The sequence below is a fragment of the Palaemon carinicauda genome, chromosome 7, assembly GCF_036898095.1.
Source record: "Palaemon carinicauda isolate YSFRI2023 chromosome 7, ASM3689809v2, whole genome shotgun sequence".
NCBI classification, from domain to species: domain Eukaryota; kingdom Metazoa; phylum Arthropoda; class Malacostraca; order Decapoda; family Palaemonidae; genus Palaemon; species Palaemon carinicauda.
Genome location: NC_090731.1, coordinates 168834688 through 168852240, shown reverse-complemented (window position 1 = coordinate 168852240; position 17553 = coordinate 168834688). Strand labels below are relative to the sequence as shown.

General features: G+C 44.8%; 1 protein-coding gene across 1 annotated transcript in view; it reads right to left on the bottom strand.

The window, feature by feature from the left end:
* LOC137644147 (protein O-glucosyltransferase 1-like) overlaps window positions 1-17553 on the bottom strand; it is a 61850-nt gene that overhangs the window by 19356 nt on the left and 24941 nt on the right. Inside the window, exon 5 of the mRNA XM_068377128.1 lies at window positions 5150-5319. Within this exon, the coding sequence (XP_068233229.1) occupies window positions 5150-5319 (170 nt within the window). The remainder of the gene's footprint in view (window positions 1-5149; window positions 5320-17553) is intronic.

Below are 17553 nucleotides of genomic sequence, written 5' to 3'. Positions count from 1 at the left end.
GATGTTCGGGGAGTCGTACGCTTGATTCCACCGGGACTTGACTCGCCACTAGAGGGATCTCATCCTGAGGCGACAATTGGGAACTAGACGGGCCAGCGATGAAAGGTGACCGAGGAGACGTAACCACGATTGGGCTGGAAGTTCTTCTCATCTGAGAAAAGGTCTTGCGACCTTCCACAGCCTTGCTATCCTGTCGTTTGATGGGAAGGCTTTGTGGAGAGTGGTGTCTATAATCATGCCTAGGTATACCAGTCTTTGAGCGGGAAGCAGTGAAGACTTCTCGAGATTTACCATGATCCCCAGATCTTGGCAAAGTCTCAGAAGTTTGTTTCGGTGTTGAAGAAGGGTTGACACCCAGTCTGCTAGGATTAACCAGTCGTCCAGATAACGGAGGAGACGGATGCCAATCCTGTGTGCCCAAGATGATACTAGGGTGAACACTCTGGTGAAGACTTGTGGTGCTGTGGAGAGACCGAAGCACAGCACCTTGAACTGGTACTTTCTGTTGTCTAGGCTGAATCTTAAGTACTTCCTTGAAGATGAATGGACTGGGATCTGGAAGTACACGTCCTTTAGGTCCAGTATGCACATGAAGTCTTGTGGTCTTACTGCTAGACTGACCGTGTCCGCCGTCCCCATGCTGAACGGAGTTTGTTTGACAAACTTGTTCAGAGCTGAGAGGTCGATGACTGGTCTCCAGCCTCCAGACGCCTTCTTTACAAGAAAGAGTCGACTGAAGAAGCCTGGAGATCACTCGAAGACCTCTTGGAGACCGCCCTTCTTCAACAGGGTCTGGACTTCTTCCCGAAGGGCTTGCCCCCTTGCCGATCCCATGGCAAGGAAGTTCAATGACACTGGATTCGTCGTCAGGGGAGGTAGAGATGTTATGAACGGGACGTGATATCCTAGACTAATCACGGAGATTGTCCAGGAATCGGCCCCGAGTTGCTTCCACCTGTTTGAGCAACTTTGTAGGCATCCCCCCACTGGTGGACATGCAGGGGGACTGCCTATCCTAGCATTTGCGGCCTCGGCTGCTCCCTCTAGGATTCTTGCTTCCCCTGGAGGACTTTTTGCCTTTCCTTTCTTTGACAGGAAAGGGCTTAGACACCAAGGTCTTCGCTGCTGTTGTCGTCTTAGTGGTCTTGACTGGACGGGACTGCTGTGGTGCTGGAGGCTTATAGGGATTGGATGTTAAAGCCCTATGAAAGAGGGAGTCTTGATGATACTTCCTCCACCTCTCAGCGGCATGTTCCACATCCTTAGGCTCAAACAAGACGGATCCCTCTAGGGAGGAATGTCTGAGCCTATTGATCTCGGTGCTAGGGACCTTCTGATGGAATCTCTCAGCTACTGCATTCCGACGTCTCAGGATGGTATTTGCCCACAAGTTCGAGACTTGGTGGGCCAGAGACGCGATCGTGCGAGTACCTGAGAGAAGGTAGGTTTCCATAGCTTTCCTGGTATGTTCTTTGGAGAAGTCCTCAGAACATATCAGGATACCCAAGGTCCCCAACCAGATATCGAGCCACGAAGTGGCTTGCATAACACACTTCACAACTTTCTCCTGGTTGAGGATCTCGGCTGCCGAGAACGAGACCTGCCGGTTGGAGAGTCTCTCACGAGGGACTCCCCTGGTTAGCTCTTCCAGCGAGTGGTGAAGAGGAAGAGCTAAACAAGGCTCCTCAAGGATCTCGAAGTATCTCCTCTGCTGTACGCGAGGAGGTGGGAGGAGCTTGTTGGTGGCACCGGAACGGTTGGAGGAGGACATCTTGGAGAGCTGTGGTAAGATCTTGTCCCTGGTACTCTTAACCCCTTGAGACAAGGGCAGTGCTGCACTGGTCTTGGAGGGTTTCTTTGCTCTCTCGAGGAGGGATCTCTGGGTCGGAAAACCCGTTGAAAGCCCTCATTAGAGTCAGAACTTGCCAAAACGCATGTTCCGACGCTTGCTGGTCTCCTCCTGATGTAGGACTTGCAGCGAAGTCTCCTTTTATCCTCAAAGGCTCTTCTTGGGGAGAGTCGCGGACATTCCCTGAGTGGCTAGCTGGCTCCATCCTAGTCCTAGTAGAGGACTTCGGCCATGTTTTGGAGTCCTTAGATTCCTTCCTGGGAAGGATGAAGGACTCCAACACTGACGAGGGTGGCATGTTCCTTTCAATCCCCGACTGAGTAGACCCCTCGGCGCGAGGAGAGGTTTCTCCCATTGGTGCGATGGGGGAAAGTCTCTCTTTGCGTGATTCCCTTGGGGACGGGAAATCTCCGTCCAAAAGGGAAGGAGAAGCAGTATGAGGAAAAAAAGGAACCTGCCTCGATGGTCTGCGTGGAGTCAGTTTCGCCCTTGGGGAAGTGACCACGTCTGGAACTCCTCTTTTTTTCTTCAAACGGGTAGAAGAAGCCATGGTTCTGTGTCCCAATTCAGAGAAGACAGGCTTGAGAGCCTGCGTTACGGCTCTGATCAGTGTACCGAACTAGGGCTGTTGGCTGACAGATACGCTGTTAGACATAACCCTTGAAGGGACAGGGATTGAAGGATCCCTGGGAGGAGTCCCCATCATTGGTGGGTTCGCCTGTGGTGGCTTTGGGGTCCTGGATCCCTCTGGATGTTTTCCTTCTCCCACAATGAGCGGTGGTATGCGCTTGCGGGGAGGGGAATGAGGCGATGGTGACCTTGCCGTGCGTAGTTCAGTAGTCTCGCGCGCGGGAGGATATTGACGCTCGCGCGAGGGAGAAATATCAGGGCTCGCGCGTGGGAGACTGTTGGCACGCGCAGGCGCGCAGGATTACCACGTTGAGTGCGCAGGTGCGCGGGAGAGAGTTCGCGCGTGCAGGATTACCACGTTGAGTGCGAAGGCGCGCAGGAGAGAGTTTGCGTGCGCAGGATTACCAAGTTGAGTGCGCGGGCGCACAGTAGAGAGTTCGCGCGAATTTATACCAGCCGTAGGACGAGCGCGCGCAGGAGAAAGAACCCTAGTGCGCGCAGTTGAATCAAGTGAGGCGCGCAGGAGCACGAGAGAATGTTGGCGAGTATCCTAAGGAGAGGATGGGTGAGCGTGCGCAGGGCACGCGCGCGTATCCTTGCAGATGCCCGCAGGAGAAGGATGGCGCGCAAGTGAGCGCTGGCGCGATGGCACTGGTTGGCACGTGGGAGAAGCCAGCATTGCTGACTTCCCAGAGGTACTACTTTCAGTAGATCGTTGGCGCGCAGGTTTTTCCTGGCGCGTATGATGCTGCGTAGCATGGTGCGCAGGGGAGTTGGATGTTGGGCGCGTATGCGCGCAGGCAGGAGACTGATGGCGCGCTGGAGAGCGCTGGCGCGTGGGAGAGCGCCATTGCGCAGGAGGTTGATGGCGTGCCTGTGGTTTGCGTGTAGGTGAGCGCTGGCGCGCAGGTGAGTATTAGCATGTAGCTGGGCGCGGGCGCGTAGGAGAATGTTGGCGCGTAAACGCAGGGCGCACAGGCAAGACCTGGCGCACAGGAGAACGTGGGCGCATATGCGCATGAGGGCGCGCATAGCGCGTGATGGAACTATGCTCCTGTTTGAGCGTATACGCGTGTTGCCGCATACGCTGTTGATGCCCTGTGTTAGGGTTTAGTGATGGGGCCTGACGAGCTACCAAGGAGCTTTCGTCAGGTCTTGTTGGCGCGTATGTGGTTGGCGCGCAATAGCTTGCTTTGGTGGAGCCTTATTAGGCCCATGTAGAAATGGTGACAGCAGGTCGGCAGGTCTGTCGGATGGAAGGTCGACGTCTCCTTTAAAAGGACGACCTTCCACTGAAGGAGATCGCGAACGATCTGCAGAAAGGTCCAGGACCAGTGCAGAAGCAGTGATGGATGATTGGTTTCGAGGCTCCTATGCGGTGGACTGCATCGAAGATGTTGAACCAAAGAGGCGCCTCCTCACTGCAAGTGAAGGAAGGCCTCCAAGGCGACGAGGGAGGCAAGCCTACCGATGAATGCGCCCCCTGGGGGCCATTGGATCAGCAAGCTGACCTTCTGCAGTCCTCCGAAGAGGAGTCTCTGTAAGTGAACTCCCCCGAGGGAGAGAAACACTAGCAGGAGACTGACGATGGACTTAGTTTCTCCCTCGTTGGTTGAACAGGAACGGGAGAAACTAAGCCGTCAGCTACCGTAGAGTTTGGAGAGGCAGAGGTGATGGGTGATACCGCATCGGATACCTCTGACACCAAACGTTGACAAGAGACAGAGGATCAACCTCTGACGGTGACGACGACTGCTTGATAGTGGCACCCAATAGGATGTAGTTAGGCAAAACCTCCTTGGAGGACGAACCCGTAGGCCCCAAGGAGGACCAAAGCTGGAAAAGGGATGTTAATGACATATCCTTCCCCGGGGAAGAAGTGGAGCTGCTTCGCTAGAGGAAGCAACGTCATCTCTCAAGTCCCAAGGTTAGTAAACAATACATCGGTCTACGCTACCACTTGACGACCTCTCGAAAGAGACCGACCGAGTGGGAGCTTCGGAGGAGGTTTGGGCAACGGAAGAAGAGGCCTTGGGTTTTTCTCCTTTCGAAGCAATCTTCGAAGGAGAAATATCCCGTTTGGACTTCTTCTTCCGTCGTTGCGAAAACCTCTCCCACTGGGAGGTACAGCACTCCCTACACTCACTACACCTATTGTTGCTATCACATCGTTGCCCCCTACAAGAAGGGCAAAGGGCGTGATGATAAGTCTCGACCGTCGACATGAATGTTCCACAGGGGCGGTCAGGAAACCCAGGGCAGGTGCGCATGATCACAGAGGCCAACTTCACATATACAGAACTAGAAAAGAAAGGACAAAAGCAATTAAATGGCTGCCAAATGACGGCGAGGATGAGTGCGGACACGTCCGACCACAATCCGAGCCGAGAGCAAAGTGAGCTCAAGCACAGGTGTGTGAGAGGGGGGGGGGGTAGCAAGCTACCCTCCCCTACCCCCACTAACTAGCGGTATGGGTAGTAAACACTCGTTAAAAATTAATGGCTCGTCATTTCAGCTACGCTGAAAGTAATACCCCTATTAAATAGCGTGGTTTGTATTCCAGTTATGGAACAATTTCCTTTTATGAAATTTTCATAGTAGCTAGAATACAGCAATAAAATACGATACATGAATCAAATAATTAACAGGTTTTTAACAACATAATTTTACCTGAAAAATCCTTGCTGTTTCTTAGTGCTCCAAGGCCACTTCTCTGATGCAGCCATAAGCTCCTTACGCAGGATGTCCCACCTTCCTAGACCCATCGGGTACAAAGTTATTGCAGGACCACCTTCCCAAAATGTCCAAGCTGGATATGTGATATCCAAATGTTCAGAAGTCTGCAATAGACATGAAAACTAATAAATTTTCACAATATTGATGTATTATGAAATACAGTACTATACTAAACTTTATTTTACAAATGGCTATATCTAAAAGAAAAAAAAATACAAGACAAAATATTTAGTGTAGATGGTTTTCTTAATGTGAGATATTTCCAATACCTAAAGTAATTTTGAAAAAGCATAACACCTAAAAAGGCAACAACCACTTATACATGTAGTACATAATACTACTCCTTGGAGACAGCACAAAGTACCACTATACCCAAGAAACTCCATTGAATGCAGCTAAGAAGTTTACATGACTGATTTTGAATTTTTAGCAAATCCAGTAATGTTAACGTTGTAAAAACCAAACTCTTGTAAAGAAAAAATCAGCAATGAAGTGAAAATGTAAGTAACAAAATTCAAGAGAGAGGAAAGTAAATTCTGCTATAGGTCATGAACATGGCTTAGGAGAATCTACCATTAGAAACAATCTCATAGTTTAGGATAAAAACCTGTCAACCATCAAGACTTACGATGGCTTACAGCTCGATCAACACAGACTGCCAATCTGGTCATGATTCAAGTGGCAATGAAATCAGTTTTATTCAACATAATTAGCAGAGCTTAAATCAAATTTTATTTACACACTGCACAGCAGATAGTTATCATTTTTATAATAGCATAAAAATAGAGTAACAATGGCTATAATTATTTTAATGACATACCATGGATAGTTGAAGTATTATACAAAATAATTTCTAGAGTTTACTTACCTACTTATAGCAATAACAACAAATTCAATTACATCAACAGGCATGACACAGCAGAAAATATCTCTAGTATGCGTGGCGAAACAAAAGTGACTAAGCTAGCTACAGTATTTGGAAATAATTGATGGATCAATGTGAGGTTTTAAAACCGAATCATTTATGTTTCATAACTAACTCACCAATGAACTATAGTCCTGTCAAATAAATATACTGGGACAATAATAATCTCTCTCTCTCTCTCTCTCTCTCTCTCTCTCTCTCTCTCTCTCTCTCTCTCTCTCTCTCTCTCCACACAATGTGAAGAATCGTTTGTAGTCTAAGATAGACTAAAGTATTTGTTTCCATGAATAGCAGCTGACTTATTTCATCACATAAAAATAACTAATTACATAACTGAACAAAAAATATATGCTAATTTTAAATGTTTGGAAAACTGTATTTGCATATTTTTTTTTTGTATACTCCGTTTATACTGAAATAAGTGAAGAAGTATATAGCAATGGTAAGAAGTCTCTCTGCAGCTGATTGGAGTAGGTTACTACTCTCCTTTCACATGAAGCCAATGAGTTAAATTCCTGTATTGTAGTTATACTGCATAATACTTTAGATATTATTTCTATTAACTTCCCTTGTTTATATTGCCTCTCTCTGGAAACTCTTGCTTTATCGAAGTTTAACACTAAAAAATTCTTCCCATTTTCTTTCTTTCCAATAGACTTAGGCCTCCAGTAAAGTAATGAAACATCCTATTGGTTAATGATAATAACCAATGGCTTGGACAAGCTGTTGGATTCTTGACAGGTTTAGGATTTTAATGCTTTTAGGGATGTCTTCTCGATTTGTTAGTAACTACTGTGTATTGTTCAGGGGAATTGTTTCTGGGCGATCAGGATCCATATTCCCTTTGTGACTCGTGTCGGGGACAGTACTGTCATTTAGATAATTGTGAAGTGTGAAGGCCTCATTGTTCCTTTTATGGAAAAGTATGTTTCTATGGTTGCTAAGCAAATCAGAAGTTCAAAGCATAAAAGGAATCTTGCTTTTTGTTCAGGGGAAAATCCAGACTAGCCTTGTTGAAAATAGTAAGGATGCTGACAATAATGAGACACCAGCAAGGAACTACAATACAGCAATTAATGCGTCCAGTTTTGATAGTGATGAGCTTCAAAATAAATTTACTTCTTTTATGAAATCTTAGATGGCCAGTGAGTCTGATTAAAAGCAGTAATTCTAAACTAACCTGCCCTATTTTTAACGCTTACCCAGCTTCTCAAAATCGGTATAGAGATTCTAGTGCTTTATTCAGTAAGGGTTTTGATGATGCACATCACATTACAGATTCAAGATCCTCTTGTAGAGTCTCAAATTCCCATAATCTAGCTGTTCTTTTAGACAACTAGATTGCGAGGCAGAAGACCATGTTGCTATACTGGATCATAATATCCCACCACTTTTTAAAGCACCCAAAAGCTACCTAGTATGTCATACTTGTATGGCATGGGATATTATATGATTCCTTAGAACAAAATGTATCTGTTAAAGTTTGGAAAAAAATTACCAGTTGCATCGTTTCGAATGACAGTGAACAAAATTCGCTTGCAAGCTTAGCCAAAAGCTCATCACGGGTTAACTAACGGTTTTTCTCTGTAGCATTTTGTTATTAAGGTTATATATACTTTGTTGACAACATTCACCAAATACTGTATGACACTCCTTATCCTTCTAAAGCTTATGCAATTTGAGTAAATTTTTGTTTACCTTTAAATATCTGATATATAATACTCTTATTTCATGTTCCAGAGATACACACAATAATGCTTTAAAATCCCTGATTTGCTGGTCTTAGCATTCAAAATGTCTAGTCCCTATGATTAACACTTCATCTTCAAAAATCAGTTTTTCCCATCACTCTTGTAGATGACAGAATCTGCCATTCCAGAAATGGCCAGATTTTTCTTCTAGCTCCACTGACAATAGATGACTTAGTTTGGTAAGAATCCAGCACCAATCTTATGAATCTGAAAATTCTCTAAGAAGCACTTTCATTATTAGCCTTTTTCTTGGAGGGATTGGAAATAATATTAATTTTGAGTCTGCTAAGCTGCCTATCTTTAAAAAAATCCACTTCTTGGAGATCATAACACAAATTTCAAGTATAAAGATTCAGGGCATGGAGGCTGATGTGGAGCAAGAGGTAACTGGGAGTTACCGCAACTTAACCCAAAGCAAGAGATCCATGAGAAAACAAAGTATCAAAGTTACCCAGCCATCTTGTGGTTATCTCAGTGCAATAACGGCTATCCTTGATTTGAATTAATTTTAAAAGTTTCAGGCAAATAAAATATTAACCTTTTAGGCCACTGGATTAGACAAAGGTGAAATGTACACACTCATTACAATAGAGTAATGGTACCAATCATCCATATGGAGTACAACAGATACACTAATTCTATGCAGATATCCACATGACGGGATCATTGATACTATTACATGATGCTCAATGCTACTTTCCTCTTGGTAAGGGTAGAAGAGACTCTTCAGCTATGGTAAGCAGCTCTTCTAGGAGAAGGACACTTCAAAATCAAACCATTGTTCTCTAGTCTTGGGCAGTGCCATAACCTCTGTACCATGGTCTTCCACTGTCTTTGGTTAGAGTTCTCATGCTTGAGGGTACACTTGGGCACACTTCTATCTAGTTTCCCTTCCTTTTGGTTTGTTGAAGTTTTTTTATAGTTTTTATAGGAAATATATTTTTTTAATGTTACTATACTTAAAATATTTTACTTTTCTTTATTTCCTTTCCTCACTGGGCTATTTTCCCTGTTGGGGCCCCTGGGCTTGTAGCATCCTGCTTTTCCAACTGGGGTTGTAGCTTAGCATTTAATAATAATAATAATAATAATAATTATCTCAATACAACTAAACAATTTATCTCCTCTAATAAGCTAACAGATGATTATCACTTCCTCCTCTCAAGTGGATTTCAGTTCTTGCCAACTCTGAAGTTCATTGTAGCTGACCTCAAAATACAGACCTCTTTGTTTATTTGAATACTGCCAACATGCTCTCTATGACCATTCCTTAATGATGTTGTTGCTGCACCAATGTCTTTTTCAGATTTCTTATTTACTTTCCTTCTTTGTTATGATTAATTATGACCAGATTAGTGATAATTCTCATTGAACTGAATCAATTTTTGGAGGAAAAGGCAGTTAAAACATCTCCCATCAACCTTCAATTGTTGTCTCAATGCTAACGGATACTAGTGTACTGTAATTATGATAACTTTTTCTTTTCATCTTCTATGGATGAATTGAAAAGACAGTGAAAGATGGAAATGGAAGGTTGTTAAAAGGAGAGGAGGCAAGGAAAAGATGGGCGGAATATTTTGAAAGTTTACTGAATGTTGAGGATAATAGGGAGGCAGATATAATTACTGTTGCAGCTGTTGAGGTGCCAGTGATGGGAGATGAGAATGAGAGAGAGATTACAATAGATGAAGTGAGGAGAGCACTAGATGAAACGAGAGTAGGAAAAGCGTCTGGTATGGATGGTGTGAGAGCTGAGATGTTGAAGGAAGGGGGTGTGACTGTACTTGAATGGTTGGTGAGATTGTTTAATATGTGTTTTGTGTTGTCAATGGTACCAGTAGATTAGGTTTGTGCATGTATTGTACCACTATATAAGGGTAAGGGAGATGAGCATGACTGTTGTAATTCAAGAGGTATTAGTTTGTTAAGCGTAGTTGGAAAACTGTATGGTAGAGTAATGATTAATAGGATCAAGGATAAAACAGAGAATGCAATCTTAGAAGTAGAGGATGGTTTTAAAAGAGGTAGGGGTTGTATGAATCAGATTGTTACAGTAAGGCAGATATGCAAGAAATATTTAGCAAAAGGAGAGGAGGTGTATGTTGCGTTTATGGATCTGGAGAAAGCGTATGACAGAGTTGATAGGGAAGCAATGTGGAATGTGATGAGGTTATATGGAGTTGGTGGAAGGTTGTTGCAAGCAGTGAAAAGTTTCTACAAAGGTAGTAAAGCATGTGTTAGGATAGGAAAAGAAGTGAGTGATTGGTTTCCGGTGAGAGTGGGGCTGAGACAGGGATGTGTGATGTCGCTGTGGTTGTTTAACTTGTATGTTGATGGAGTGGTGAGAGAGGTGAATGCTCGAGTGCTTGGACGAGGAATAAAACTGGTAGACGAGAATGACCATGAATGGGAGGTAAATCAGTTGTTATTTGCGGATGATACTGTACTGGTTGCAGACACAGAAGAAAAGCTTGGCCGATTAGTGACAGAATTTGGAAGAGTGTGTGAGAGAAGGAAGTTGAGAGTTAATGTGGGTAAGATGTTATTTTTATTAATAAAATAAATTTTTGAATATACTTACCCGATAATCATGTAGCTGTCAACTCCGTTGCCCGACAGAATTCTATGGAGGGATACGCCAGCTATCACAATACTAGAAGGGGGTGTATTTACCAGCGTCACCTGTGGCCAGGTACTCAAGTACTTCTTGTTGACACCTCCTCAATTATTCCTCGGTCCACTGGTTCTCTATGGGGAGGAAGGGAGGGTCGATTAAATCATGATTATCGGGTAAGTATATTCAAAAATTTATTTTATTAATAAAAATAACATTTTTCAATATTAAACTTACCCGATAATCATGTAGCTGATTCACACCCAGGGGGGTGGGTAAAAAACCAGTGTACAAGACTAAAGGATAGCTAAGTATCCCGTATTTCATATAATCAGTTATCCACAATAACAATGAAATAATAAGTACCTGGTAAGGAAGTCGACTTGAACCGTTACTCTGCCTTTAATAAGATCGTCTTCCTTACTGAGCGCAGCGTTCCTCTTGGGAGGCTGAATCAACTCAAAGGTGCTAAAGTATACAGGGCTGTAACCCATACTAAAGGACCTCATCACAACCTTTAACCTCGGCGCTTCTCAAGAAAGAATTGACCACCCGCCAAATCAACAAGGATGTGGAAGGCTTCTTAGCCGACCGTACAACCCATAAAAAGTATTCAAGAGAAAGGTTAAAAAGTTATGGGATTATGGGAATGTAGTGGCTGAGCCCTCGCCTACTACTGCATTCGTTGCTACGAATGGTCCCAGGGTGTAGCAGTACTCATAAAGAGACTGGACATCTTTGAGATAGAATGATGCGAACACTGACTTGCTTCTCCAATAGGTTGCATCCATAACACTCTGCAGAGAACGGTTCTGTTTGAAGGCCACTGAAGTAGCCAGAGTTGCCAATTTAGCGACTTTGTCGCTAGATCTAGAGATTTTGAATGTCATCTAGCGACATTTATTGGCCACTAGCTACAAGGAGCAAATCTAGAGATTTCCTTTAAAATCTAGCGACAAATCTGGAGAATTCTGGTAATTTTGAACTACTTACGAAATTTTGCGTTATTTTTATTACTCAAAGAAAAAAAATAGTGGAAAGCGCCTAAATTAAGACCTTCTATATTCCCAAAATAAACATGAATACAAGAGTACACAAGTGTGATGTCACACCCCCCCACCATAGACGTGAAAGTTCCGTAGCACGGTAGCGATCTCGTAGAGCACATGTTCAATATTGCTTCTAAATATTTTCGTATGGATTCGTACTAATGCCCAGCCTACCTACTTAGTACTCAGTATCACGTAGTCACGACTCATGATCGGAACTTGAGGATTAATAGTGTTTTTATAACAGCCGCTGTGTAAGATTATCTGTTACTTAGTGATATAATCAACTTATTCTTAGAAGTTTTTGATAAACAGAGGAGCTCTTGCATGACACGGCATACACAAATGCATAAATATTTCGTGCACACACACACACACATATATATATATATATATATATATATATATATATATATATATATATATATATATATATATATATATGTATATATATATATATATATACATACACACATTATATATATATATATATATATATATATATATATATATATGTATATATATATATATATATATATATATATATATATATATATATATATATATATACATTTGTGTCCAGATTGAATCTCAGCAACTATTAGAGTTACAGTGATAGTAATTATTGATTAATTATTAATAATCTTATTTTTTGTTTATGAAAAAAATAGCATTACTTGTTTGAAATTTCTTGTATCAAGTACTGAATTTCTTGAATAATTTATTTTACAAATTTATTTCCTCTTTATTAATAATGATTATTAATTTTCCTTTCATTATTCCTAAATAAGCAAAATTTATTTCCTCTTTTCATTACAACAAGTTCAAATAATTATACCACTGGTATGTTAAAATATCAATAAAATAATGTGACAATATCTGCTAATTCATTGCCTTTTTACAGTATTCTATTTTAGCTACTTTCTTTAGAGAAATTCCATATGACTTTAGCTACTTTCTAGCTACTTTTGCAAGCCTATCTAGCGACATTTGAAAATTTGAGTTGGCAACCCTGGAAGTAGCCACAGCTCCCACTTCATGTGTCCTTACCTTCAGCAAAGCAAGGTCTTCTTCCTTCAGATGAGAATTTGCTTCTCTAATCAGAAGCCTGATGTAGTAAGAAACTGCGTTCTTAGACATTGGTAGAGAAGGCTTCTTGATAGCACACCATAAGGCTTCTGATTGTCCTCGTAATGGTTTTGACCTTCTTAGATAGTACTTAAGAGCTCTAACTGGGCAAAGTACTCTCTCCAGTTCGTTCCCCACCATGTTGGACAGGCTTGGGATCTCGAACGACTTAGGCCAAGGACGGGAAGGAAGCTCGTTTTTAGCCAAAAAACCGAGCTGCAAGGAACATGTAGCCGTTTCAGATGTGAAACCTATGTTCCTGCTGAAGGCGTGGATCTCACTTACTCTTTTAGCTGTTGCTAAGCACACGAGGAAAAGAGTTTTTAATGTGAGGTCCTTAAAAGAGGCTGATTGGAGCGGTTCAAATCTTGATGACATTAGGAACCTTAGGACCACGTCTAGATTCCAGCCTGGAGTGGACAACCGACGTTCCTTTGAGGTCTCAAAAGACCTAAGGAGGTCCTGTAGATCTTTGTTGGAGGAAAGATCCAAGCCTCTGTGGCGGAAAACCGCTGCCAACATACTTCTGTAACCCTTGATCGTAGGAGCTGATAGGGATCTTACGTTCCTTAGATGTAACAGGAAGTCAGCAATCTGGTTTACAGTGGTAATGGTTGAGGAAACTGCATTGGCCTTGCACCAGCTTCGGAAGACTTCCCATTTAGACTGATAGACTCTGAGAGTGGATGTCGTCCTTGCTCTGGCAATCGCTCTGGCTGCCTCCTTCGAAAAGCCTCTAGCTCTTGAGAGTCTTTCGATAGTCTGAAGGCAGTCAGACGAAGAGCGTGGAGGTTTGGGTGTACCTTCTTTACGTGAGGTTGACGCAGAAGGTCCACTCTTAGAGGAAGAGTCCTGGGAACGTCGACCAGCCATTGCAGTACCTCGGTGAACCATTCTCTCGCGGGCCAGAGGGGAGCAACCAACGTCAGCCGTGTCCCTTTGTGAGAGGCGAACTTCTGAAGTACCCTGTTGACAATCTTGAACGGCGGGAATGCATACAGGTCGAGATGGGACCAATCCAGCAGAAAGGCATCCACGTGAACTGCTGCTGGGTCTGGAATCGGAGAACAATACAAGAGGAACCTCTTGGTCATCGAGGAAGCGAATAGATCTATGGTTGGCTGACCGCACAGGGCCCAAAGTCTGCTGCAAACATTCTTGTGAAGGGTCCACTCTGTGGGGATGACCTGACCCTTCCGGCTGAGGCGATCTGCCATGACATTCATATCGCCCTGAATGAGCCTCGTTACCAGCGTGAGCTTTCGATCTTTTGACCAAATGAGGAGGTCCCTTGCGATCTCGAACAACTTCCTCGAATGAGTCCCTCCCTGCTTGGAGATGTAAGCCAAGGCTGTGGTGTTGTCGGAGTTCACCTCCACCACCTTGTTTAGCTGGAGGGACTTGAAGTTTATCAAGGCCAGATGAACTGCCAACAACTCCTTGCAATTGATGTGAAGTGTTCTTTGCTCCTAATTCCATGTTCCCGAGCATTACTGTCCGTCCAGTGTCGCACCCCAGCCCGTGTCCGATGCGTCCGAGAAGAGACGGTGGTCGGGGGTCTGAACAGCCAATGGTAGACCTTCCTTGAGAAGAATGCTGTTCTTCCACCACGTTAGAGTAGACCTCATCTCTTCGGAAACAGGAACTGAGACCGTCTCTAGCGTCATAGCAGCTAGATGATACTAAAGGGGGCGGAGGTGGAGTCTCCTTAACTCGATGAACAGGGCCAGTGATGAAAGTGTCCCTGTTAGACTCATCCACTGCCTGACTGAGCATCGGTTCCTTCTCAGCATGCTCTGGATGCATTCTAGGGCTTGGAAGATCCTTGGGGCCGACGGAAAAGTCCGAAAAGCTCGACTCTGAAGATCCATACCCAAGGAGCTGAGACTCCTCAAAATTGACCAGGAGGCCTAGTTCCTTGGTCAGATCCATAGTCCCTTTGAAAATCTCCAGACAGCGACGACTTGTGGGAGCTCTTAAAAGCCAGTCGTCTGACGGAGCCGGACACAAGATCATGATACTGCTGCACAGTCTGTGAACTGTCAATCATGGGCAAGCGAGGAAGTACAGTGACAACCCGAATCTGTCTAGACTGTCTGGGTCGTACAGACAACTCCTTAACGGGTTGCTGAGGTTGCCGCACTGCGTCACAACAAGTCACTTCTGTTGGTTGTTGAACGTCTTCCCCGTGACACATGACTCCGTAAACAAAAAATCCTCTAACAAGGACTAAGCTTGGACTGCATGTCATGCAACACAGCTCAAGGTCTATGGGAGAAGGTGTGGTAACAGACGGGATTAGCGACTGAAGTGGAACCATAACCTTCCCTGTAAGCATGTTATGCTTAAATAAAAGTCCATAAGAGGTTATGCAGCTAAAGGTTCCCTCCAAATGACAGAGTTCTCAAGGGAATATCAGAAGGAGGGAGAAAAGAACTTTCTCATCTACAGGGACCTTATCCTAGAAAAGCTAAGTTCTCTGAGTGAGGGTTCACTGGTGCAAAAGCAGCAGACTAGAAGGCAACGTTATGAAACTGCTTGACAGTCTAGTGAGTTGGCAACAACCCAAGATGTGTGACTGAGAAGCATGCGGTAAGGTATGCAGAGTATGCTGTATGCAGAGCATGCTGTATGTAGAGCATGTTGTATGCAGAGCATGCTGAATGCAGAGCATGCTGTATGCAGAGCATGTTGTCTGCAGAGCATGCTGAATGCAGAGCATGCTGTATGCTGAGCATGTAGTAAGCAGAGCCTGCTGTAAGCAGAGCCTGCTGTAAGGAAAGCAGAGCGTGTGCATGGCGTTTAACATTTCTCAGAAATTCCATGACCAGTGCTAGAGTGCTTTATGCATGTTTGCATGGGGATTAAAAATCAACATAATGTTTACCTTACATTCATAACTCATGATTCATATTTTTGCCATGGTTTGAAAATGGAGGTAAGGTATGCTGAACAGCAGAGTCATAACGAGCTGGAACAACAATAGTTGTGGTTTCCTCTTCAAGACTGTTGAGGGAACACCTGAGGCTCAGTCTGCAAAGGCTGAATAAAAGACAAGCAGAAGGAAGGCGCATGGGTGGAGGAGGCTGACTCCTAGCATGAGTGGTTGAACCCAAGGGTTGCGCTTGCTGAGCGGTTGGCGGAAGCGGAGTAGCAAGTTCCAGTTCCTGTGGTGTGAGCGGAGCGCGCTGAGGAAGAGGCTGCGCAGAACAAGGTAAATGTCTCGCAAGCTGAGGCTCCTGAGGCGCAAGGCTAAGGTGTTGTGGTGCTTGCCTTGTGGAGGGTTGAGCTCGCTGCAGCGAGAGCTGAGGAGACTGACCCATGGACGGGAGAGGTTGTTGTACCTCAACCGAGTGTTGCATCACTGGTGGAACAGCAAGTGGAGGCGGAGGAAGAGAGGTATAATCCTCCTGATCCCATTGTAAAGGTTGCCTTAAGGAAGGCGGAGGCTGAACACCACTGGGAACAGCAAACTCAGCACGTGGCTCAACATCGTACGCCTGGCAGGTGATACTGCGATCAGGCGGAGCGAGCTTAGTCGGAGAGAGTGTAGGCGGAGGCGGAGGAGCAACACTCTCAGCCCGACACTCACGCATCAAGTCCGAAAGCTGTGCTTGCATGGACTGTAGTAGAGTCCACAACATCGTACGCCTGGCAGGTGGTACTGCGATCAGGCGGAGCGAGTGTAGGCGGAGGGAGTGTAGGCGTAGGCGGAGGAGCAACACTCTCAGCCCGACACTCACGCATCAAGTCCGAAAGCTGTGCTTGCATGGACTGTAGTAGAGTCCACCACATCGTACGCCTGGCAGGTGGTACTGCGATCAGGCGGAGCGAGTGTAGGCGGAGGGAGTGTAGGCGGAGGCGGAGGAGCAACACTCTCAGCCCGACACTCACGCATCAAGTCCGAAAGCTGTGCTTGCATGGACTGTGGTAGAGTCCACAACATCGTACGCCTGGCAGGTGGTACTGCGATCAGGCGGAGCGAGCATAGGCGGAGGGAGTGTAGGCGGAGGCGGATGCGCAACACTCTCAGCCCGACACTCACGCATCAAGTCCGAAAGCAGTGCTTGCATGGACTGTAGTAGAGTCCACTTGGGGTCGGCAGAAACTACAGTAGGCTGAGGTAAAGCCTTAACAGTCGAGCTCTGTTGCGGCAGAACCTTACTCCTCTTAGGCGGAGTGCATTCAACTGATGACTGAGGAGAGTCAGAGCTAACCCAATGACTGTGAACTCTAACTTCGTACGTCTGGCATAGGTCTGGACTTTACGTTTAAAAGGTCTTGAGACCTGAGACCAGCGTTTTCTCCCCTAAATTTCTTCTGCAGACGAGCAAAATAAGGGCTCAATCGTCTGCGGGTGGGAGTGACGGTCTCGGTAAGACACGCCCACAACCACCGAGGATACTTCTGTGCGCCGATCAAGGCCTGCTGAACCCTTCTGCCCTTCGACATTGCTTCTCCCCTGGGCTTGGGAGCTTGCAAGAGGTCCCGGACTGGGAGGACGACTGGCGCGCACAAAAGTACCCTCACGCACAACACTGACATACTTTGCGCTAATCACTTATCACTTTGATTTCTGTTTGCACTTATTTCACTGAACTCGAAACTTTAAGTGGTTTGTACCTGAAACACGCAATTCTATCCTTTTTCAAAAGTTAGTAATTGCGAAAACAGAATTACAATGTAACAGAAAAAATCTAATGAAAGATAATTCAGTGGCTGGAAAGAGACTAAACACTAGATCACTCTAGAAACGTTTAGTTTCTTCCCCTAAAGAGACTAGGGAGAAGAGCAATAACGATAACGACGTTACTCGTACGCCTGGCAGGCTTGAATGAAACGTTTATCCTCTTTCTCCCTCCGTCTCTATC